The following is a 24,497-nucleotide window of genomic DNA, read 5'->3' as shown; positions in this document are numbered from 1 at the left end:
TACCCAAAAGATACTGCAACATGTAAGAAGGACACATGCTCCACCATGTTCATAGCAGCCTTATTTTTCTGAAATATTGAGGATTGAAGCCAGGGTATTGTGCATATGCAACACCACTGCTCTGTCACTGATATGGGCCTAGCTTATTTCACACATTTTCTAAAATCAATCTTGAATTATCAATAGTGTGTGCTTTTATATTTTATTTATTTTGCCTATATGCATATACACAGAATGTGTGTGCAGGTTAAACCTGCAGAAGTCAGTTCTCCCCTTCTACCAGACAGACAATGGGGACTGAACTGAAGTCATCAGGCTTTGAAACAGATGCCTTTACCTGCTAAGCCATCTCTTCAGCCCATGTGTACTTTTAAGATTATTGTGTGGTATTACAGTTTTATGAATGCAGTACTCCACAATCTGTTTATCATTCTGCTGTTGGCAGGCATTTGGGTTAACTGTTTCTAATAGTATGGTTATATTTATTTGGCTTTTACAAATATAACTTCTGTAACTATTTTTTATGCAAGGTTTCTTTTGGATATAATTATTTTTCTTCCTTCCATAGACATATCAGAGAAGTTTAAAATAATATATGTTTAACTTTACTAATACTCAAAATGCTGGTACCCTTAAACATCTCTCATCAATTTCATAGCATCCCAGTTGCTCCACATCTTTGCCAACAGTAGATGTCATTTGGTAGTCCTTTGCAGTGCAGACCCTCTATTGCATATAATTTCTTATGGTTTACATTTAAACTGACCAGTGAATGATGATAGTAAACATTTGTTTATCTTTTGTATGTTTTCTTTTGCTAAAATACTGCAGGGAAAATGAGGAGGTAGTAAAGAATATGTTTATTAGAGGAAAATAATAAAAGTATGATTTGGAAAAGCAAGTTTATCAATGATAAGAGAAAGTTCCCCAGGTTTGAATAATTGCAATTTTTAGCATGTTAAGTAGATCTGAATGCATAAAGTAGCTAAAGAAGAACTTGGTAAACATCTGTTCCCAAACATTTCACTTCCTGACCCTAAACCACTGTGTTTGTCCTGAATTCTGTTTCAGTGACATAACCTTGGACTTTTTCATGGGGAGTTCTTAGCAGCTTAATGAGTGCATATTTGTTGGTTTGGTTTTCTTTGGACTTCAAAGCTTATAGGAGTATGCAGTGATGGGATTGGACATTTGGAGTTTCAGGGTGACAAGCGTTGTAGAGGTGATGCCTCTGAGGAGCCTCAAGGTTGGGGATGAGGCTCAACCCATGAAAAGCAGAGGGTATCTCTAAGCCTCTTCCTCATTCATTATTTTGCTTGCCATTACTTATTCAGCTTGGTGAGTGCAGGAGTTGAAGACATGGGAAGAAAGGATGAATCAAAAGTTATATTATTGTACATATTTGGAAAGATGATCACAGTGCCAGCCAGTGGGGGACTTTGAGATAGTCTCAAGAGAAAGACTGTGCCAAATTTCTTTAAGCTTTGGAGAAAGATCAAAGTGGTTCATATTTATGTACAACACATCCATATACACTCCTGCATAGAAGAATCTGAGGCAGATGGGGCTCCTCCATCTCACAGATGGCCATAGTATGTACATTAATGCTAAGACTAGTCTAAGGACAAACAAGCCACATGGCAGAGTGATATTAAAAGCCCACACCACCTCACTAGAAATCTAGTATGGATTGTAAAGGACATATTTACTCTAAGGTTTTACTCCTGTATTCTAATATATGGTAATGCTTCATCGCCAGTAAATACTTCTCAGGTTTAAGACAGCATGATAGTCGTAAATCAGCTCTGAAATTCGACAGCTATAAATGCCATGTGGTATCAGTTAGATCACAAACCAGAGCCAATTTTTCAAAACATTTCCTGCTGGAATACCCACAACATTTTAACAGATGTCTTTTGGCAAGTTTTGAAGCAAAATAATCCCCTATCAGCATATGAAATAAAGCCCAACAGAAAGTAAAACATGGAGGAGAGTGATTTTTTTCCTCTTCTTCTGGCATTATGAGATAGATTTGGGGAACTCTTGAACTCTTTGGAGAAACACTTGCTCACAACCACAAAAGTCGAAGCATGAACTTTTCTCTGTCACACACACCACAGAAAAGTTCGAGTTTTGAAAGTATCCTTTCAGCATTCAGTAGAGAAATTTCCTTGGCTACTTTTGAGTATAATATTTGTTTTTTCTTCCTTTGAGCACTGATCATAAGTATAACTCTGGGTTTGATTGAGGCAATCTTATGAGAAGTGAGGGGAAATGACTTGAAAATACAATGGAGCTGATGGATACCAAAATGGATGGGAGGCATCAAAGAAAAAAATCTATTGTTAGCAACAAGATGGATATGATTGATCCTAGATTATTCAACAATGTAGTAATTTATTCTGAGGCCTCTCAAAAATCAATGGCAGAGGGGCCAAAATGAAAGCCTAGGAAAGGAGAGGGAAATTGATTTTTCATTTTTCTTCTGCATGTTTGATGAAAATATCAATAATATAGACAAGTTAAAAGGAATTATACAGTGAGTACACTGTACTTTAGAGATAAACTCTTTTTATTTTGAGTCTGACAGTTTGTTTGCATTGGAACTGATTTTCACCTTCATCTAAGAAATGCTCTTGAATGAATGAAATGGTGGTCTCAGAACACTCTTCCCACACAGTTATTCTAAAGAAATACTTCTACACTAAGTGATATTTCCAAAAGCAGGGATCCCTATGGGTATTCTTCTATTACCTGTTGTTTTGCATGTAATCTCACTGATGTTGTCTTATTTTCTCCTATGCTATATCATTTTTAACTTTGTACTAGGAGCTGTACTGAAAAATAATGTGTAGGTGGGGATAATTTGATGTCATTTCTTTAGGAGGAATTTTATTTAACAGGAAATTTTGTTTCTTTATATTGGGCACAGCGAGGTTCTAGCAACCCAACAAATATTTATAGAATACTATTGAATCAGTCATAATACAGTTATGAATAAATAATGGTGAACATTTCTTTGAATGAGCAATGGGGTACATTTACATAAAGCTATTAAAGAACAATTTTGTTTATACAAATTTGATCAATGCTCATCTTTTCCTCAACATATCCATCAGTACCTACCAAGGAGTGGCACTCTGGTCCAAGGAGGTAGCATTGGATTGCAATCTGATTTCTTAGATAATTTAGAGAAAAAAAAAATCTATGAACCGATTTTTACATTCATCATATAAAAATATAATCTAAAACAATCAGAACCATTTGTTTCCTTTGACTAACATCCAGGCAAGTGAACACTTTCAAACACAAGATTTAGACAGTTCATAATTCATGGCAGATATAAAACCATAACTCACTTAATATGACATGCACAGATACTATAAATCTACAGGTATCCTAATTAAAAGTAGGTAGAGAAATCAAAGAGCACCATCTCTCCACTTCAAAGCCCAAGACTACTCAGTTTCAGCATTTGCATGCTATAGGTTGGGGCTGCTACCAAAATGATAGAGGGAGTATACTCCAAGGAGACCTTGATTTGATTATAGTGGCCTAAACCAATGGTCTGCATTGTCTGGATTTAGTCAAGACCTCCCTCAGTCATTGCTGGCTTTAATCTCATAGTTGTTTGATATGTAGGTGGGTTCTGCAAACAGATAAAAAATAAAATCCTCTCCTCATCTCTCACTCCTAAAAAAATACTCAGCAGAAGAGCTGACTTGAGAGATTTATGATAAACTACCAAAATTCATTTGTCAATATTAATTTCATTCATGTTGCCTGAACTGCAGTCTCTCTTTTTTTTAAAAGAATTTTTTCACGAGATACAAAGCCTTGATTTTTTGTAGCAATTTTATTTCCCATATCAACTTGACATATTGAGGCTCTCTTTCAATTGCTTCTGTGAATTGTTCCTCTATTTTACATATTCTACTCTCTTATATGAGAATTCTACATTGTCTATGGCTGACTCAGTATAGAACTGGAGTCAAATCAGAGTGCAGGTGATATTTAATACATTACTTTAAATGGGGGAGCCTTGGACTAGATCTTAAGATCTAGTCAAAACAAACTGGGCATGAGAAAATCATATTTGCTCTATACAAAAATTAATGAACAACCCTATCAGTTAAAACTCACAAACTTAAATTAGAACTAGATCTTGAATGGTTCTCAGAACCTATAGATTAGTTAGGTTCAATATCCACCCATACCAATTCACTTATGGAGCCACAGTTTCTGGTGGTTTCCTGTCTGATTTTATGCATTTACTCTAGTAAGACAGAGATTCCCTCCTGACATCTTGGCTTTGCCTCTAATTTTATTTGGTTTTCTCGTAACTGCTAAAACACACAGATCTCTGGTATCATTTGAGTGAGCAAATATTTTGGTAAGTTCTTATGAGGGCGCACAACTAGTATTATGAAAGACTAAAAGAAGAAGTTAAATACAGGAATTTGTGATCTACTAGGTGAACATGGTTTGTGTGTGTGTGTGTGTGTGTTTTCTAGGATAATTTGTACTATATTAAGGCCCTGCTATAAGGTAAGTACTATAATATATGCACAACTGAATCTAAAGCTAGTATAGATTAGATTCACAGCTATGTCTAGCCTTCTACATTGCAACAACAATGCTATCTACAAAGACCTTACATACAAATCATGTTACTGAAAAAACATAATTAAGAAATCACAATGTTTTGGATAAGTTTAAAAATTTGTATTACTCTACATTCATAGCTCTCCTTGGCTATATGCAGCCTGTGTGTATTCTCACCTGCTCAAAGCTAAAGAATTTCAGTTTCAGGCTGGAGAGATGGCTCAGTGGTTGAGAGCACTGACTGCTCTTTCAGAGGTCCTGAGTTCAATTCCCAGAAACCACATGGTGGCTCACAACCATCTGTAATGAAATCCGATGCCCTCTTCTGGTGTGTCTGAAGATAGTGTACTCACATATATCAAATAAATAAATCTTTAAAAAAAAAAAAGAATTTCAGGTTCAGAATGGTAGTACATGCCTGTAATCCAAGGGCCTAGGCACTTTCCTCACTGTGTGTTGGAGATCAACAGAAACTGGATAGTGAGTCTTTTTTCAAAACAAACAAGCAAGAGGAATTTCAATGTTTTTCTTATTAGATCCTTAAGAGAGAATGCTGATTGCCAAATTAATATCCAAGCAAAATTGGCAATATGACTTGTTTCATCTAATACAAAATAAAATACAGGACCTCTTCCTCAATTTAAGTATTGTAAGATGTTGGCTGTCAACCATTAAACCATATATGGGATCTCTATGAAAGAGAAACACTCATGAAGCCAATGGTCTTAAAATAAGCTTAATGAGAGAGAAGGAAATGTGAGCAGTTTAGAAAAGGTGATATAGATCGGACATTTTCATGGGAAAATAGTCATTCTAAGGAAAGAAAATAATTTTGTCTTTCGAAAATTAGCAAAACTTGTATGGAAAAGATGGGTAAGTTATGGGTTTGAAGAGATGCATCAGTACATAAAGTATTTGCCTTGCACACATGAAGACCTAGATTTGAAAATGTATGTGATAGTACACACTAATAATCCCAGGGCTGGAGAGGCAGAGACAGGCAGATCCCAGGGACTCACTGACCAGACATCCTAACCTATATGGTAAGCTCTAGGTCAATTAAAGACCTTCACAGCTATGAAAACAAAAACAAACAAAAACCAGACGATAGATGACTCATGAGAAATTATGAGTTTAGCTTCTGACTTCCAGGTACACATGCACATACATGCATACATACATAACCACACACACACATCTGCATACATTCAAACATACACATAAGCATATACATACACACACACACACACACACACACACACACACACACATATATATATATATATATATATACATACATACATACAAAAGATGGGAAAGTTATGATTTTCAAATACATTTCACAGCTAAGGTAAAGATAAAAATAGCCATAGTTGTAAATGTAGCAAGTACTAGCATATGGAGCACGTTAAGTGCCAAGATTTTTCTAAACATGCTGCAAGTAATTCCCAGAATAGCCCTGGTGGGGAGATGCTATTATTCACCCATATTACTAGAGATGGTAAAGAATTGTGCCTCATCATGCAGGAGAAGAGCCAGGTAGCCAGGATATGAATTGAAGAACTCTAGGCCAAGAGTCCGTCTGTCCTCCTAACCAAAACAGAATCACTTAGAAGGAGAGAAGTTCTACTGAATGTTAGTTGTTAGGCTCATAGATTTGGCCTAACTTGGGCATACTGTTGTGTACATTTTTTAATTTTTTTCTTTTTGCATTTCATCTTCATAGTTTAACAGCACCCGTTCGCCCTCCCCCACTGAATGTTGCCACATGGCCCCATGGAGTAGAAAGGTATTGGTTCTGAGAACATTTCTTTGCAGCCTTATCCTGCTCTTTTCAGACACTCTCCCTTTCTTCTCTCTTTTAACTTTATTGCAAACCCGTTTAAAACTAATAGTTTTAGAATGAAGTTAAAGAATGGTATTCTCCTAACTTGAATTAAAGGCAGCCCTATTGTTGGTTTTGCTCCCCATTAACATCCTCCTTGGAGTTGCAATTTGCAGTTCTACTAAACATAGGCACCCTCTATCACCACTCCTGGAATTTGTAGTTTGGGGAAAAGAAATTACAGTTTTCCCTGTATTTATCAGAACTGTAAAGGTTTAGCTTCTCAAATTTAAAGAAAGAAAGAAAGAAAGAAAGAAAGAAAGAAAGAAAGGAAGGAAGAAAGAAAGAAAGAAAGAAAGATCGAACAAGACAAGGAGATTCTCTGGCAGCCAATTGTCCCTGTCACCTTTAAATAAAAAGTCCTTTGGCTGCTAGTCAGAGCCTGGAGTCAAGTCACTATCCTTTAGCCCTATCCAATCCATTGTTATTCAAGGAAGGAATCTCAGCAAAATGAGGCCTCTGGTGGTGGGGGTTTTCTCTTCAGCTGGGCTCTCCCCTGTTCTCTGCTTTCCTGTGTTTGCGTGTGTTCTCTCTCTCTCTCTCTCTCTCTCTCTCTCTCTCTCTCTCTCTCTCTCTCTCTCTCTCTCTCTCTCTCTCTCTCTCTCTCTCTCTCTCTCCCCCTTGCCTTCCTCTCTCCTCCCACGTCTGTCCCCCCTCCCTCTCTCCCTCTCTGCATGCACCAAACTTTTTTTCTTTTTGAAAGTTACCTAGGAAACAAAGTCTTTTGTGTTCCAACTTTATTTGAGCTATTCGCTTCGCTGGGAATCTGCACAAAAGCTGAAGAGCCAAAGAAGGTTGCAATATTTTACTTAAACCGTTCATGGCGAACACAAATTTCCCATGGGGGGGAAATTATATGTCGCTGGGTGTGTTGGGGGGCGTTGGAGAAACCTCTGCTAAGGTAAGTAAATGCTAGACTTTCCTTTCAACAAGGGGCTCTGGAGCCTATTCTTTAAGGAGACTTGAGGACAGTTCATTTGACAACATATGCAATCCCGAGCAAAGACTAGATAGTTTTGTTTTAAGTGATCCTTGGTTTTAGGACAGAGGATTATTAAAACCTTATTTTTTAAAAAAAGGAAATACTCATTTTATACAGTTACCTATCTTCCTCTGAACTGTATAAAGAAAACCAGGTTCAGTGGTGGAAATTGGGTCTCTTACTATACTGATTTAGAAACCCAACCCTGAAACCAAAAGTGGAATGGAGCCTTTTGAATAATCTGGGCCTGGAGCTCAAGCTTGAAATAAAAGTTAGGCAACATTAATATTTATCAGAGGCTTGGATAGACAATTTTCAAATGTCATATAGAAATCAAAGCTTCTAACTTACACAGCTGGAAGGAAAGTTTTGTACCACAAAGCCAAAAGAAAATAAACTAGAACTCTCCTACCCATTCAAATTTGAAAGAAAAACCCACTTGACTCTTTTCCTCCAGAGACTGTCTGTTCCCTCCAGATGTGTCTGTTACACTGTAGTCGAGTACTGGGGTACCTCTTTATTTGGCTTTTCCACAGCCATCTAATGTCAGTTAAACTGGCTTTTAAAAATGGCATTCACCAAGGCTGTCTTCCTGCAGTGACCGTAACTCCTGGCGTTTTGATGGCCTCTTGGATTATGCTGACTTATCCTCCAGGTGCTAGGTTCCAGGCTCTTTCATGTCTTGGAGTTCCTGCATAGTTTCTGAACATTTTTTATAGCCATATAGCTCATTGCCTCCTTTGATCATGGTCTAGAGGTCTCAAGATTTTTGACAGGAACTTACAGCGATGTAAAGGAGCAGAAAGTAGATCTACCTTTCACTGGCTTAGAGACAGGCAGTTTTCTTTACTTTGAAGGTATAGGACCTGTCTCTTAATTCCATTTCACCTGAAAAGCATGCTTTGTGAGCCCATTTTTTCCCTTCTGTATCTCCTCACTGTTGAAACAAAACTTTTAATTAGTTGTACTTACTATTTTCTAGAACTGTTTTCTTTGTCTTACATGCTTATCTCTATCCTTATTTATTTTTTATTTTTTTGGAAAAATGGAACTATAAAATCCCTTACGTATGTAAGCTATGGGAACTGAATCTGAATGTGTTTTGTTCACAGTCCCACTCTCCAGAGGATGAAGACACAGATGTCATGCTAGGGCAGAGGCCGAAAAACCCAATCCACAATGTTCCCTCTACACTGGATAAGCAGACCAACTGGAACAAAGCACTACCTCTCCCAACTCCTGAGGAGAAGATGAAACAAGATGCCCAAGTGATTTCTTCTTGCATTATTCCCATCAATGTCACTGGTATCATTTCCTTTCTTTCCTTTAGGGACAGTTGGGTCTGAGTCATCTATGTATTAAACATGTTCAAAACATGTGCTGCTAGCCTCCCTTATCAGTTAAGAATACCATTTTTGTTGTGAGCAAGAAATCTTCTGTCAACATACAATCCAGGAGATATTCAGTAAGCTTTTGTCATGTTTTGAACATCAATTTGCATATATTCTGCTGGGCTGCTTGTTATGTAAATGACAATTTCTTTCTGAAAAAAAAAAAAAAAAAGAAACAAATCACCAAATAGCTCTTTGGCAGTGATTAATCACACGATAATGATGTGTGCGACAATTTGAAAGAAAGAAAGCAGCAAAATCCAGGTTTTTAAAACTGCAAGTAAGGTTCTGTTGACCGAATAGAAAATCTGTTTTCATGCTTCCCTAGATGAAGGTAGACTTTTTCTAAAAGACCATTAAACTTGTGTATTGACTTTAGGGATTTTGACCTGAAAATATGTAGATACAGATATTAAGGGTGAATTGTATTTTAAAATCGGCAAGCCTGGCTTCCTTTCTATTTCTGCTGTTGTATCTGTTGAAAGTCTGCATATTAGTCTATATAGGATGGGAGCCTAGCTGCACTTTTCTTCAAAGTCTATTAGCAGAAGTAGTGAATTTGGAGCTGGAGCTGGGAAGTTTAGTTGTAAATCAGATGATGTTTTAATTTTTAAAGGAATCTATAGGTTAATATACAACATGATAGATTTAATAGTGGTATATATAAGAAAGAGAGAGACAGAGAGAAACAGAGAGAGATAGAGACAAAGAAACAGAGAGAAAGTCAGAGAGTTATACTTTATTCTCAACAATTCTCCCCCAAATTAAAAGATCTACCATTGGTATTTTAAACACCTCTTCTAGTTTGCCTTTACCTTATTTATATAATGAAAAAATTTTAAAAAGCCATACTTTGACTGCCTTTAATCTTGATTCACTATAACTGAAGATTGCATGTCCCCTGAGAAAGCATTTTAGACTTTGCTATTATCAACTTCACTCAGATTTCTCTCACCTAGAGTGGGGAACAGATGGACCAGTTATCTGGGACAGATATTCTTTTCCTCTTGCATAAGAGGTACTCTAATGCATTGGTCAATTGTATCATGAACTAGGACTTAATTTTCCTGGTGACCTATTTGACTTATAGGATAAATTATTCTAAGGATGTGCACTTGTGTGGCCTCTATAATCTAAATGAGATGTGTTCGAGGAGTTCATGTGCCAGAATTCTGGCACCCTTTTAAACTAATTTTCAGTCTGGGAACATCTGACTATTAGCAGCCCCTGCTTCTTTTCTGGTACTGTAAGTAAAAATCTTGTTTTAAATGTAGTACTGTGATTACAGGCCATCATCTTGTGATTAGGAAGAGGAGAAGATTTTTCTTTCAGTTTTATTTCAGGAACTCTTGAGATGAAAGCCCAGATTAGATGTTGATTTCAAGAGCTTTAATGAGAACATTGTTAATGGTGTCCATATAACACAGTGTCTGTATATCATATATTCAGTAATCATTAGGATTCAGATGAAGGATTTTAGTTTTTGATTGGAACCAAGAAAGGAAAGTCTCATTTATATGAATTCTCTGAGAGCATTGTAATCATTTGTCGCATGATACAGATATTTCAAAGTGAGCCTAGAAACTGTTGACACTGCGATGTTATGCAGCTGACCCAAGGTTTAACAACCCATCCAGCTCCATGCTTAACAGAAAAAAAAATGAGGTGTTCAAATCTCAAAGCACAGCATTTCAGCTTTCTGAACCACTGCTCGAACTGAAGTCTACAGTATATGCTTGTGCCATACAGAGTTTGAATTCCTTAACTTCTTCCACACTGTTCTAGTTTAATAGAACTGCATATAATACAACTTATGTGAACATAGAGAACTAATAATCACCATGGATGGCCCCTACATACATAATAACAAACAGTGCTTTAAAAACTAGGGAGTCTATCTTATTAGCTGGTTTGTACAGAAAGTAGTTCCATTTAGTATGGAGCCAAGAACTCCTCCGTATGTTTATTTCCAAACCAAAAAGCATCCAATTTAATCACAAGAAGAAAGTTGAGTTATATCATTAGTGAAAAGAAGAAACCCTGAAGCTATTATTTTTCCTCACAGCAGGGTATGGGGGTATGTAAATACTTGGAGAGGAAGTTTGGGCATAGGAGATGAAAGGAGAGAAACTCACAATGAAGCTTTTAATGAAGAAATGGGTCAGGATACATTAGGTTCACATCTTGGGCACAGATCTACTATACAAAAGTATCAGTTTCAGGGAACCCAGAAATAGAGCAGTAAATAATAGTGGCTAAAGATTATAACCAGTTCAGCGTGAGAGAGCTTTGCTGACAACAATTTCTCTTCTTTCTATTTCTTTTGGTTTTCCTCTTGTGCTTGTTGCTTTTGGCAGTACTAGCTGCTGTGGAAGGCTCTATTTAGAAGTAAAGTTTAATGTTCTGCAGCATTTCAATAAGGGTTATAGAAGGGCTTCCTAACATTTGTTCACAAGCTTAATGCAAAGTCTTCCCTGACTTCCAATCAATAAATATCACTGTGTTCCAAGCAACTGAACATTTGTCTGCCATTTAAAGGCTAATGAGAATTATTTGTGGGTTGCAGGAGTTGGTTTTGACAGAGAAGCAAGTATACGCTGTTCTCTTGTTCATTCACAATCTGTGCTCCAGCGGAGACGAAAGCTGAGGAGAAGGAAAACAATCTCGGGGATCCCCAGAAGAGTTCAACAAGAAATAGGTGTGGTATAAAAATGTTCATGGTTTCTGTCTAGTGGGGGTTATAAGGAGATGAAATGGAGGCATAATTTCAACTCTAATGTTGCTTATAAATATTGAATATTTTAATTTGTAGTACTTTTAAAAATGCTGTATATTTATTTGTATTCAGAAAACCACTTGGCATTTTTTTAAACTTTGTTCTTGAACATAAAGGCTTAACCTTATAGATCGAGGCATATACATTCAAACCTTCCAGGTGATATATAATATTTTGCCCATTTAAACATTTCATTGAGATAGGAAATATGAATAAAGATTCAATGCAAGAAGGTTTTTTTTTTGAAAACTGTAACTTCATTTGAAGAGAAATTGCTCTTTTATGTGATTATTTTTAAAATAAATGTGATTGTGCACACAAACCCAGACCCCTCCAACACTGTCAATAGGAGGTCCGGAACCAGTGACTCTGAATTTAAACATATTCAAATATGGAATTTTAAAAATGTAAAGTCTTTGGGGACATTTAAAGATTTTTCTGTTCAATTTCAAAATATTATGATAGCAGCACATATAAACAAGACTTTAATTTTTAAAATGAAATCTATGAATTGTATTGTTATGCTTGTATTTACAAAAACACAAATAAAAAATAATGGCCAGTACTTTAGGTTTTGTATTTAAGGGTTTTGTTTTGTTTTTGATTTTTTTTTAAATAATTTTTCTTTCGTAAAATCAGTCACTTATTAGGGTAAATTAATGTGAAGAGACATGATTCATAAAAAACAAAAAGCATATCTTCTCTCAATAAGTATTCATGATGTGTGTGTGTGTGTATGTGTGTGTGTATGTACATATACATAATACAATACCTACAAGTAGAACAAAACAGAGACAAACTCAGGAACATAAAGCATTTTAATTTTCACCTAGTTTTATATAATGATTTTTTTTTTCTGTAAGAGAACGTTCTAACATGGTAGTACACAGATTTATAAATAGCCTTATCAAAATGCCTGTTAGTCTGTTGAGATGTAATATCCTACCATGTTTTCCATGTATCCTAGATTCTGATGAATCACCAGTGGCCAGAGAAAGGAATGTGATTGTGCACACAAACCCAGACCCCTCCAACACTGTCAATAGGAGGTCCGGAACCAGGGACTCAGAATGTCAAACTGAAGATATTCTGATTGCTGCCCCATCCAGAAGGAGAATCAGAGCTCAAAGGGGTCAAAGCATCGCAGCTTCCCTTTCTCATTCTGCTGGCAACATCTCTGCCCTGGCAGACAAAGGCGATACCATGTTTACTCCTGTCGTGAGCAGCCGTACAAGATCTCGGAGCCTTCCTCGGGAGGGAAATAGAAGTGGAGATGCTGAACCCAAAGTTGGTGCTAAACCCTCAGCATTTGAAGAAGGAGAACATTTCGTGGGTGACCATGAAAGAACCCCTAATGATTGTAGTGAAGTTCCAAGCAGCCCAAGTACAAAACAACACCAGCCTACTTTGGGCCTAGCATGTTCTCAACATCTTCACAGCCCTCAGCAAAAGTTAAGTGAGAGAGGGAGATCACGTCTGTCCCGAATGGCGGCTGACTCTGGAAGCTGTGACATCTCCTCCAACTCAGACACCTTTGGAAGCCCCATCCATTGCATTTCCACGGCTAGTGTCCTCCTTAGCAGCCACATGGACCAGAAAGATGACCACCAGTCATCCAGTGGTAATTGGAGTGGGAGCAGCTCTACATGCCCCTCACAGACCTCAGAGACAATTCCTCCTGCAGCTTCTCCTCCCCTCACCGGCTCTTCTCACTGTGACTCAGAATTGTCACTGAACACTGCTCCTAATGCTAATGAAGATGCCAGTGTCTTTGTGACAGAACAATACAATGACCACTTGGATAAAGTAAGAGGCCACCGGACAAACTCCTTTACCTCCACTGTTGCAGATCTGCTGGATGACCCCAACAACAGCAATACAAGCGACAGTGAGTGGAATTACCTGCACCACCATCATGATGCATCCTGCCGCCAAGATTTTAGTCCTGAGCGTCCAAAGGCAGATAGCTTGGGATGCCCAAGTTTTACAAGCATGGGCACCTATGACAGCTTTCTGGAAAAGTCTCCATCAGACAAAGCAGATACTAGCTCTCATTTCTCAGTGGACACAGAAGGATACTATACCTCGATGCACTTTGACTGCGGTCTAAAAGGTAATAAGACCTATGTCTGTCACTATGCAGGCCTAGGCCCAGAGAATGGTCAGGGTGTCGGGGTTCCTCCTGCCCTTCCGGACTGTGCCTGGCAAGAATACTTAGACCACAGGAGGCAGGGGAGACCAAGCATCTCTTTCAGGAAACCAAAGGCAAAGCCAACTCCACCTAAACGTAGCTCATCATTGAGAAAATCTGATGGAAATGCAGACATTTCTGAGAAGAAAGAACCAAAGATAAGCAGTGGTCAGCACCTGCCTCACAGTTCCAGGGAAATGAAGCTGCCTCTTGATTTTTCCAACACGCCTTCTCATGTGGAAAATGCCAGTCTGCCTGCAAAGCTAGACTCTTCTTGGATAAACCAGAGTGAACATGCTATTAAGGAACCTCAGTTGGACACTACAGACATTTCACCATTCAAAGATGAAGGTGCTGAATCAACTCACTATGCAGACCTCTGGCTTCTGAATGACTTGAAAACAAATGATCCTTACAGATCTTTATCTAATTCTAGCACTGCTACGGGTACCACAGTGATTGAATGCATCAAATCTCCAGAGAGTTCTGAATCCCAAACATCCCAATCAGAATCAAGGGCAACCACTCCATCTCTTCCTTCAGTTGACAATGAATATAAACTGGCTTCACCAGAAAAGCTGGCTGGCTTAGCATCTCCATCAAGTGGCTACTCAAGCCAGTCAGAAACACCAACCTCCTCTTTTCCTACAGCTTTCTTTTCAGGTCCATTGTCTCCTGGAGGTAGCAAAAGGAAACCTAAAGTCCCAGAAAGGAAATCCTCACTACAGCAGCCATCTTTAAAAGATGGAGCCCTATCACTGAGTAAAGATTTTGAACTTCCAATTATACCTCCTTCTCATCTTGACCTAAGTGCTCTTCATGTTTTGAATAAACCATTCCACCACCGTCACCCACTGCATGTTTTTACTCATAAGCAAAACACAGTCGGAGATATGCTGAGGTCAAATCCCGCACCGTCTCTTGCAATTACACCAACAGTTCTGAAGTCTGTTAACCTGAGGTCCATCAGTAAGTCTGAAGAAGTTAGGCAAAAGGAGGGCAATAATACAGATCTCCCCTACTTAGAAGAGAATGCTGTCACAGCAGCTTCTGTGGCTTCCTTATCTCCAAGTAAGGCAAGGCCACACACAGCAAAGAAATCAATATCACGCCAGTACTCTGCTGAAGATACACTCCTGCCCTTTTTAGATTCCTCTGTAGTTGAGATGGGAGCAGAGAAACATTTGGAAAAGAATCCTACTTTTGATGGGAAGAGTCATGGCGATCCAGAAACTGTAACCTCAGCCTGCAGCAAACTTCCAGATTCAAATGTGATGAAAGACCAAATACAGATGGAAAGTGAGCTTATCCCAGAAAGCATACTAAGTAAGAACTGTGGATTTTCAACAGGATTTCAGAGGGTGTCTGCTTCTCGCCCCAGTGATTTGGGTAGTAAAATGATACAGTATGGAGCTAGTCCAGATGGACCCATACAGCAAGGACAGAAGGTACCCTCTGGAGTTGGAGAAGAAGGTGGGAAACTGGAATCTGTAGATGGAATCACACTTCAAGCCAATTCATCAACTAGAGTAACAGACATAAGCAGTCAATATAAGCATCACCGTGTTGTGAGCCGCCACCATGACAAAGTGCCTGTGACTATCCGCCATGAGTCAGAGATGCCAACTGTAAATTCATTCCCTGAAAAATGTTCTGAGCAGGAAAATATTGCTTCAGGTATTTCACCCAAAAGTGCCTCTGATAACAGCAGAGCAGAGGAGACCCAAGGAAGTATGGACGAGACTCCATTGAAAGGTCAGTTAATGATACCTGTGTTAGGGTGGGAATGTGCCTTGTAGTGTAGGGTATTTCTGTAGTCCCTATAGTTCTCTGGAGCCCTGCCTATTGATTTCCCTCTGACATGTCTTTTCACCTATTGAAACAATTGAGAAAAAAGCTCCTGTTATTTAGGAATATTTGACAGCTATCTCTTTCATTTCAAAAATCATGGTAAGATACCTTACGTTTGTTTGATTCCCCGAGTCAGGAAAACAGGGTAGTGAGATGTTTATCCTGCCTCTTAAGGATGCTTCTCTTCTTGTTTTTAGAATCCTCGCCAAGTGATGACTCCATCACTTCACCACTCAGTGAGGACTCTCAAGCTGAAGCTGAGGGTGTGTTTGTGTCTCCAAACAAACCTCGAACCACTGAGGATCTATTTGCAGTCATTCACAGGTGAGAGAGTATGACCACGTCTCCCGAAACAGGCACACAAAATGACTTGCTTTTGAAGTGCCTCTCACTGAATGCAAATATGGGGAAGGAACCTGTAGTACAGTCAACAACAACAAAAAGAGCAAGAAGGGAAGAGTTATCTTTCTGAATCAAATTCTTAGACTATGCATTCATGTTTGAAAATATGAGTCTAGAGAGATAGACAGACAGTTCAATTAAGAGAGATCTATAAGAATCATTGAAGGGAAGATACTGGATGATTTCTTGAGGAAAGACATTCTGGAAGAAATTTACATGTAAAAACGATTTATAGTTAAATTACTTGGAGTTAATGCCCAAACTCAAGTGTAATCTCTGTTGTACATATTGTATTTTGTATTTATCTTTGCAGTACTAGGTATCAACCGCAATATCTCACACATGCTATGCAAGCACATTACCACTGACTTATACCCTTAACTCCTGACTTTTAAGTCATCACCTGAGTCTACAAAATATTGTCAAATCTGTAATCTCACACTAGCTGACACAAATATATGTTGATTTGCTAAAACAATCTGAGATCATCAGCTTTTCTTTTCTTTTATAAAAGTTAAATTTCTTTCATAGCGCTGATTTTTGTCTCTCAATTGAAAGGTCAGATCTGGGTTGCTTTCCCGGAACATGGTTGTACCTTTGCTGTTCATGCATATCTCTCTTTTGTAACTGTATAACCTGTTATCATTGGCCCATATTTGCAACAATTCATTACAGCTGCTGACCAGAAAAGCAGAGCCAAAAACCCACCCTTGAAAGGAAACTCATAGCCATTGAACTAAATGATGCTGCGTGTGTTCTCTCCACAAACATAAACTCCTTCTTAATCCTTGCCTTGGGGACCTAGATTGAATTCCCAAAGGAAAGAACTTGAGGACTATCTTTCCTTTTTCACAGACTTAACATTTTAAAAGCAAAATCTTTGCAAGCAGTTGATAATCTCTCCTCTCACCCTTTGGGCTTCTGCTTTTTAAAGGGTTTCTGTTTTCTGTTGGTTCTTTTTTTTTTTTTTTTTTTTTTTTTTTACCTTGAAGAAGGAACACTGCTCTTTAGCAACTACATTCTCCTAAGGATTCTACTAGTAGCACCTTCTGTGTGTACATTAGCAGGCAAACTTCATCACAAACAAGGCAAGAATCACTAATATATTCTTCACCACAGCTGTCTAAAGTCCAATTATATTCCTCTAACCCTCACACTTTATCTCCAAATTCAGTATAGATTATTAATTTGCTATGTAAGTTAATGAACCCTCAAAGAACCATCTGATATATCTGGAGTAGTGGACAGGTTATAAGTTGTAGAATCAAAAAGATAATCAGATTGGAATAGGATGCAACTTTCTGCCTTGTCTTGAATAAATTAAATATTCGAAGGTACCCTCTTAATATAAGTAGAAATACGTACACCTCACAGGTTTGACTCTGATGATAAACCAATATTCTGTGTCTAGAATCCTGTAGATGCTAAGAACTGCTGTTGAAAACTGCCTTTTGGTGGTACCAAGCCCTGGTATGTAAAGATAGCAAACACAGAGGTATTTCTGAGTAAAATCACTCTCTTCTGGAATGTGGAAAGGCAAAGCTCACATGTTCTTTACCATATATGTTTTTTTTTTAATTAGTAAAGAACATGCTACCAGAGTCAGGAATGACTGAGTTATGCTGAAGATTCACTGAGTTTATGCCTACTTCATTTTCAAAATAAGATCAGCAATTTTATGGCTATAGAGGTTATATAGATTTAAGAAGTTTGGTAATCTTAGTTTAGATGTGTATTTGTGCAGCATTTGCCTGTTTATTTACATCCCAGTGATAGGAGTTGTTTTGCTGTCTTGAGAGCTTAGATTTTATATTTTAAGTGCTCTAGAGATGGTTTAAGTTTTCAATTCCTCACAAAGAGTTAATTTACTGCTAGACATGTTGTTGATGTCCCTGAGTACCTAATATCGTATTTGTATTAAAAACAACAGACTAATTTATTTTAAAAGTCACTTAAGTAACTTTCATGTGCATAAATTAAAATGTAGATTGGTATGTCTCTCTATCACCAAACCCCATCAGGTATCAAGCTAAGGCCAGTCTTGACCTACTGATGCCATTCTCTGCTTGTTGTGAGAGTATTTTTCTCTGTATTACACAGACAGATTTCATGAGAAAAAGCAACAGTGTTTCTCCATGTTGTAAGCAGAAGTCAGCAGCCTTAAAATCTAGGAAGGAAAGTAATGAATCATAACCTTCCTTAGTCTGGCCCCAGTGCTTAGTATTCTACCGTATAAGATGCTCTTTAAATATGAACAATATGGGGATGAGATGGAACACTTCTTGATTCATAAAATTGTATGTGGACCCAGATTTTTATCCCATTTTCTCTTTTCTTAAAAGATCCAAGAGGAAAGTACTTGGAAGAAAAGATTCTGGGGATATGTCTGTCAGAAGCAAATCAAGAGTGCCCCTTGGTAGCAGTAGCGGCAGTGCCAATTCTGTCACTTCACCCAGCAGCAATGTGACAGCTGGAACTAGCCAGAGGTCTCCTGGTCTCATCTACAGAAATGCCAAAAAGTCCAACACATCCAATGAAGAGTTTAAGCTACTGCTCCTCAAGAAAGGCAGTCGCTCAGATTCTAGTTACCGCATGTCTGCTACTGAAATCCTGAAGAGCCCGGTCCTGCCCAAGCCTCCTGGGGAGTTTACTGCAGAGTCTCCACAAAGCCCTGATGATACCCATCAGGGCACACCTGGGACTGAAGCACTGTCCCCTCTGTCACCGTGCTCACCACGAGTCAATGCGGAAGGGTTTTCCTCAAAAAACTTTGCAACCTCAGCATCAGCACGGGTTGGACGCTCCCGGGTCCCACCTGTGGCCAGCAGTAGCCGCTACAGTGTCCGCTGCCGGCTGTACAATACTCCAATGCAGGCCATTTCTGAAGGAGAGACTGAAAACTCTGATGGGAGCCCACATGATGACCGATCCTCCCAGAGCTCCACCTAGTTTGCCTGAGCCAAGTTGATCTCAGATGTCCAGCCCCTTACTAATGAAAGGATTTTGTGACATCGTAGAACTGGAGAAGAGGCAACAGGGTGGGGGGTTGCATTGTTGCTTGGCAATGAGCTTCTAAATATGTGTTCAAGAAGCAGAAAGTGATTGATTCATTTTTTAATTACCTTTCATGTTTTAAGTAGGCAGTTCTGTCTCGTGTGGTTTTCTTTAGCATAGTTTGATTTGTCCGATCTCATTCCTTGTGATAATAGAGAATACAAAAGTATCTAACTTTCTTGAAACCTAGACAAGGTTTTCCCAGAGCTGCCTATTCCGAAAATAAAGCCCTCACTGTCATGATACTATAAGAAGATGAAATTACTCTGGAGGTTTGGTATTTTTTTACATTAAAATGAACTAAAGCAAAATTTAGAAGAAAGAACTACACATATGTAAATACCATATTTTTGATAAAATATGTAAATAGATTTATCAATGATGAGTGGACAAGTGGCCAATTATCTACCACACACCAACTATTTATAGGACACACATAATAAAGTATAATAACTGTATTCTGTGAATACCATTTTCATATCAAATACCATATTTAAATGTCCACCAACATGATTTCTGAGTGATAAACCTCAAATATGATTTTAAAATTGGTGAAATAATGGAAATATTGAGGTCATGTACTGAAATGTGATTAATTTAAAGTAATGAACTTAGACCTAATCATTGTTGTGACAAACTATAGCAGAAACAAGCTAATTGCCATTTGTGGCTGTGATTTGCCATGTGGCAATTTGAACAGAATGAAAAGCATGCTTTTGAGTTTTTTAACCAATGAAAGAAATCATCATTCTCAATGCAAAGTCCCCATCCCCACCCCCAATAGCTTTAAGCAGTGTCCTTTAGAATTTAATTTTTCAATGGATTGCTTTAAGGAGAATGAGTAGAGAAACCAGTAGTTAATTTTAGACCATGTTTTGTATAAGGCTACTGGGGACAAACAGTCATAATCTAATGACTATACTCTTTAAGCTTCTTAATTAGCTCCAGGTTCATAAACTAACAGAAATAAAAGCTAAGCATGCCACAGAGCTATTGACTTCTCAGCAAGTACCTGTGATGAGTTTTCAGCAAAGCTTCTTCTCTGTGCTGATGAGATTCATGCTACCTAAAACATAACAGAAATGACACTGTGAACAATGTAGTTGGGAAGTAGGTATGTGTATATGCATTATTTATATTCACTCTTCAATTGGGCATGGGGAGCAGCTCTGGTTCACAATGATACATACAGCAAATTTTTGTCTGGTTTTACTAGATCTGCTTGATGGCAAAAGGGGAGGGTGGTGGGTGGGAAAGGAAATATCAGGGCAAGTGCTCTGATAAAATGAAGGCAGGGAAACAAGCTGAATTACTTGAAATTACTTGAATTTTCTTGTCTTAAAACTGAAAAAAAAAGTTTAACAAGTTGAAATCTGCAAGTGGTTCTCACACCTCTGGTTTTAACGTGAACTGAGACTAATGTTTGAAATCATATGTGAGAAATATAAGCACCTATGTACTTAGAATAGGTTTTGAATGGGAACACTAGAAATTAGAAAGAACTAAGAAGGGGTATGACCTGTGAAAGACTAAAACGTGATGACAATGACAGAACACACCAGGATCACCAAGAAATTGATGAGCATCTGGCTTTATGCCTATGCAAATAATATTTGAGAAAGTAAGATGTTTGAAAGAATTAACTCATACTAAATGAAGGAGAAAGTCTGGTCTAAGAAGATACCGTCTTTCAATAGAAATTTGTTGTAAGATTTACAGATTAAGAATTAAAGAATCTGTTGTTGGTGTTTTGTTTGTCTGGGGGAAAAAGTCTGACTTCTATTATTTGTTTTTACTACCAAATTGTGTTAGTTAATTTCTTGTCATTCTTGTATGTAAAATGGGTGTTGGGGGTGGAGGGGTAGAGGAGGAGATCGAGAATTGGGAGAAAGAATGAGGGGGAGAGAGAGAGAGAGAGAGAGAGAGAGAGAGAGAGAGTGTGCTGGGGATAGATAAACTACCTGGTAAAGGGTTTGAACATAAAGTGTTATAATTTTATTAAAAGAAAAATGTTGGGGTTTGAAAAAATGGACCATCATTCCTCATTGGAACACATAACTCATTAAAAGAAAAAAAGGAAAAAAAGAGAAAAAAAAACAAAAAACAAAACAAAACCAGCATGGTTTGACATCATGTGGGGTCATGAACAAATCTGTCTCATGCTTTGAAAAGTACACTCAGCAAAATTTTAAAAATAAAAGTTTTTAGACAAATGTGGTAAGGAACCATCATTTCCAGTCTCAATAGGTGATCATTTGTAATTTTCATAAAAGCAGTTCGTTTGCAGTATGGCTTTTGTGTAGCTAGGGGTTTTTTTAGTGTGAAGAAAGGTATGTGGGCTTTAAAAGTGATTTTAAATCTTGAGTAGAAAAATCACATAAATTGGCTTTAATAAAATGTCACCTTTTATTATTGACATTAATTTAAGTAATCATACCATATATTTTTAAAATACATGTCTGACTTGAATTGTGAGGCAATAAGATACTGTCGATGTGATGATCACAGAACCAATCCTTATAGTTTTACTTATTTTGTTTACTCTAAAAATCTATAGCAGAGTTTCTCTATTTTGTATTTCATAGATTTAAAGAAATCCCAAATAAAGATGGATTTTAGATTCACTGTGGACAAGAATATTGAATAAGAAAGTTTAAAAAACAAACAAATCCTTAATAATCTGGAATCGTCTACACGGCTTTAGAATATACTAAGATGCGGGACTGTCTTTTAACATCATTGTCAGCCCGAGGCAGGGTACACACATTAGGTATTGTTTAAAAAACAAAACAAAACAAAAACCAAAACCAATCCAAACTTTTCTTCTGTTGTTTGCACTGATGCTATCTTTTTCTTCTGTGTTTATCCAACATGTTTATATTGTGTGGGGGAAATTCTGTTTTATTTTCTTGCTTTTCTGGTGATCCTGGTTTGATTTTCTTGTTTTGTTTTTGGCTAAGTAGAGGACATGGACTAGTTGTAGCAAACAAAGCACTCTGTTTGCTCTTACCAGTGAGTACATTCTCTGCAGTGGTGGTAATTAGAGGATGAGATGGTAACAAAGCTTGAACTATGAAGGTTATGGTGTGACTATTTTGGTACTAGAACCAGTTCATGCTGGCCAAAAAGACAATGGTTTTTGGACTTGTATCCATTTTGTATTTTTGTAACATTTGTAAATACAAACTTTTTAAATTGTTGCAAAGATGGTTTCTTTTGTAAGATGTTTTCAACGTTTACATTCAATCCAAGCCTTTGTATATTTTAGAGCTGTGCAACACTTTAAGTCTTGTATTTATTTTTAGTAAAAACGGTGACAGTTTCATTGTGAACCCCTCTCAAAAAATGTATCAGAAAAGTTTGATTACCTAGAAAGTGTGTATAGAGACTGCAAATAAACGTGACTGCAATTAAAAAACAAGCTTTTCTCTTTATTGTTACTTAACTGGAGTTTGGAGGTTCCACAAGGAGGGAATATTTTCTCAGCAACTGGATATAAAGGGGCAGGAGTGGTTAGCTGGAAAGTATGGTATCTATAAAGGAAACTAGTCTAGTTTCAGTTTTGAGAGGGAATGGTATATTTTCAATTCCCAAGCTACTTAGTGGCTCTTTTCTATATCTGGCTAAGATTTGTGATTTTATTTTGAAGCAGTTGACTACTTTGTTTCAGAGTTTATTATACTTTCACATCCTCTCCAAGAAAATAATTTATATATGTAAAACAAATTACCACTAGGTAATATTACATCGGCTTTATTATATAGCAAAGCTTCTGTCTCAAGCACTAAGTGCTTTGCACACACTAACCTATGTATTTCCCAAGGTATGTCCATTTTAAACTGGAGGAAACTGAGCATGATTATGATTTACCTTATGCATTACTTTAGAATACGTAAGTGTTAGTCATAATCCAATCTAGCAATCAGGACACTAAAATATGTTAGTTTTGTACACTTATTGGAGACTGGAAATAATGTTACTAGTCTTCCTACGCTACTAAGAAAAGATGCTTCTAAGACCCCACACCTCTCCCCATTCAAGTTTTACTTCCGAAGTGTATCCCCCCTGGAGCCCCATCATCATGGGCATCTCTAGTGAATTACAGGAAGAGGAAGAGAGTATGTGATTGTATGTAAATATTTACTAACAAGCTTTAAATAACCAAATAAAAGTACGTGCCATATGCCTAGGAAGCTGGCCCATTAAATCACTTTTGGAGCCAGTCTGGGCTCCAGTGTCTCCACAAAAACCTCAGTCTGCTTGAGAGACTCTTGCCACAGTGTTCTAGAGGCTGCCTGTCCTTCTAATCACCTCAGCTAACAGAAATCTAGGATCGGAGGGTGAGCTTCTAGCCTTTGATGCGGGTGACCCTGCCTCACAAAGACAGGAAGGCCCTTTCTACTGGAAGCCTTCCTTTTCTATGCCCTATCTACATTTGAAGTGTGAAAAAAAAAACCCATTGTATATAGTCTTTTGATCTCCCAATGGGAATGGCTGGCCAATGGTCAGGTTATGTTTATAGGCAAGCACTGATTAGTTAACAGAATCTCTCGCTCAGTCTTGAAGCCGCAAAAGCGCATTGCTTTACGGCCAGGCGCTTCGCATGCCTGAGCTTTACGACACTCATTGCGTCAGCAGCACCTCATTTCCAGCACGCGGACCGTTAAGAAGCGTCAACTCACCTCTCTGGTCTTTAAAGGTCACCGGGCGCCTAGACGGACGCCTAACGGCTAGCTGGTAGATTTCTGGAAACTCCCAGAAGCTAGTGTGGTCGATTCTTCATCTAAATACGTGAGTTATGGATATCTTACCCTCCCTTTTAATTTTTTTGTCACAGTTGAGGGTATGTGAGTGTACTAATGTAGAAAATAGTTGTCTTAAGTTATTTGGCAGACTGGCTGGGGCCCGCTGAGGTGAGGAAACACAGACTGGCGGGGGCCCGCCAAGGTGAGGAAACACAGACTGGCGGGGGCCCGCCGAGGTGAGGAAACACAGACTGGCGGGGGCCCGCCGAGGTGAGGAAACACAGACTGGCGGGGGCCCGCCGAGGTGAGGAAATACAAACTGGCGGGGGCCCGCCGAGGTGAGGAAATATGGTTAACAGGAACAGCGAATCTGTGCTTTGTTACCTTGAATTTCAAAAGCTCAATAGTTGGGTGCTTCCAATGATTTTTAGGTCTCAGATTTTTAGGCCTCGAACACTTGTGAGCTTTTGCAATTTGGCCACTAAAGTTGTTATAAGTATAAATTAGATATGTTTATATTTATATATAACATATAAGTATATTTTATGTTTATCTATTATATATTTTATATATTATTTATATATAACATTTAGGAAAACATATGCACTAAAATAT

The 24,497-nt window shown here is 38.0% G+C and overlaps 2 protein-coding genes across 8 annotated transcripts in view; both read left to right on the top strand.

Annotated features, from left to right (window-relative positions):
- Nhs (NHS actin remodeling regulator) overlaps positions 1-22,558 on the top strand; it is a 332,793-nt gene extending 310,235 nt beyond the window's left edge. For 4 of the 7 annotated variants that reach the window (XM_031370586.1, XM_031370577.1, XM_031370620.1 and 1 more), the window contains exons 4-9: positions 6,332-6,394; positions 8,585-8,777; positions 11,430-11,561; positions 12,607-15,585; positions 15,879-16,005; positions 18,426-22,558. In XM_031370586.1, the coding sequence (XP_031226446.1) occupies positions 6,332-6,394; positions 8,585-8,777; positions 11,430-11,561; positions 12,607-15,585; positions 15,879-16,005; positions 18,426-19,032 (4,101 nt within the window). In that variant the 3' untranslated portion in view covers positions 19,033-22,558. Of the gene's footprint in view, positions 1-6,331; positions 6,395-7,154; positions 7,392-8,584; positions 8,778-11,429; positions 11,562-12,606; positions 15,586-15,878; positions 16,006-18,425 lie in introns of those variants that run through there. The other 3 variants (XM_031370603.1, XM_031370596.1, XM_031370625.1) reach the window with 2 other exon arrangements.
- A 1,236-nt stretch (positions 22,559-23,794) lies between these two features.
- Scml1 (Scm polycomb group protein like 1) overlaps positions 23,795-24,497 on the top strand; it is a 20,756-nt gene continuing 20,053 nt past the window's right edge. Inside the window, exon 1 of the mRNA XM_031376762.1 lies at positions 23,795-23,928. The gene's annotated coding sequence lies outside the window, so the exon portion shown is untranslated. The remainder of the gene's footprint in view (positions 23,929-24,497) is intronic.

Source organism: Mastomys coucha, chromosome X (genome assembly GCF_008632895.1).
Source record: "Mastomys coucha isolate ucsf_1 chromosome X, UCSF_Mcou_1, whole genome shotgun sequence".
Lineage (NCBI taxonomy): Eukaryota > Metazoa > Chordata > Mammalia > Rodentia > Muridae > Mastomys > Mastomys coucha.
This window is presented reverse-complemented; position numbering and strand designations above follow the sequence as displayed.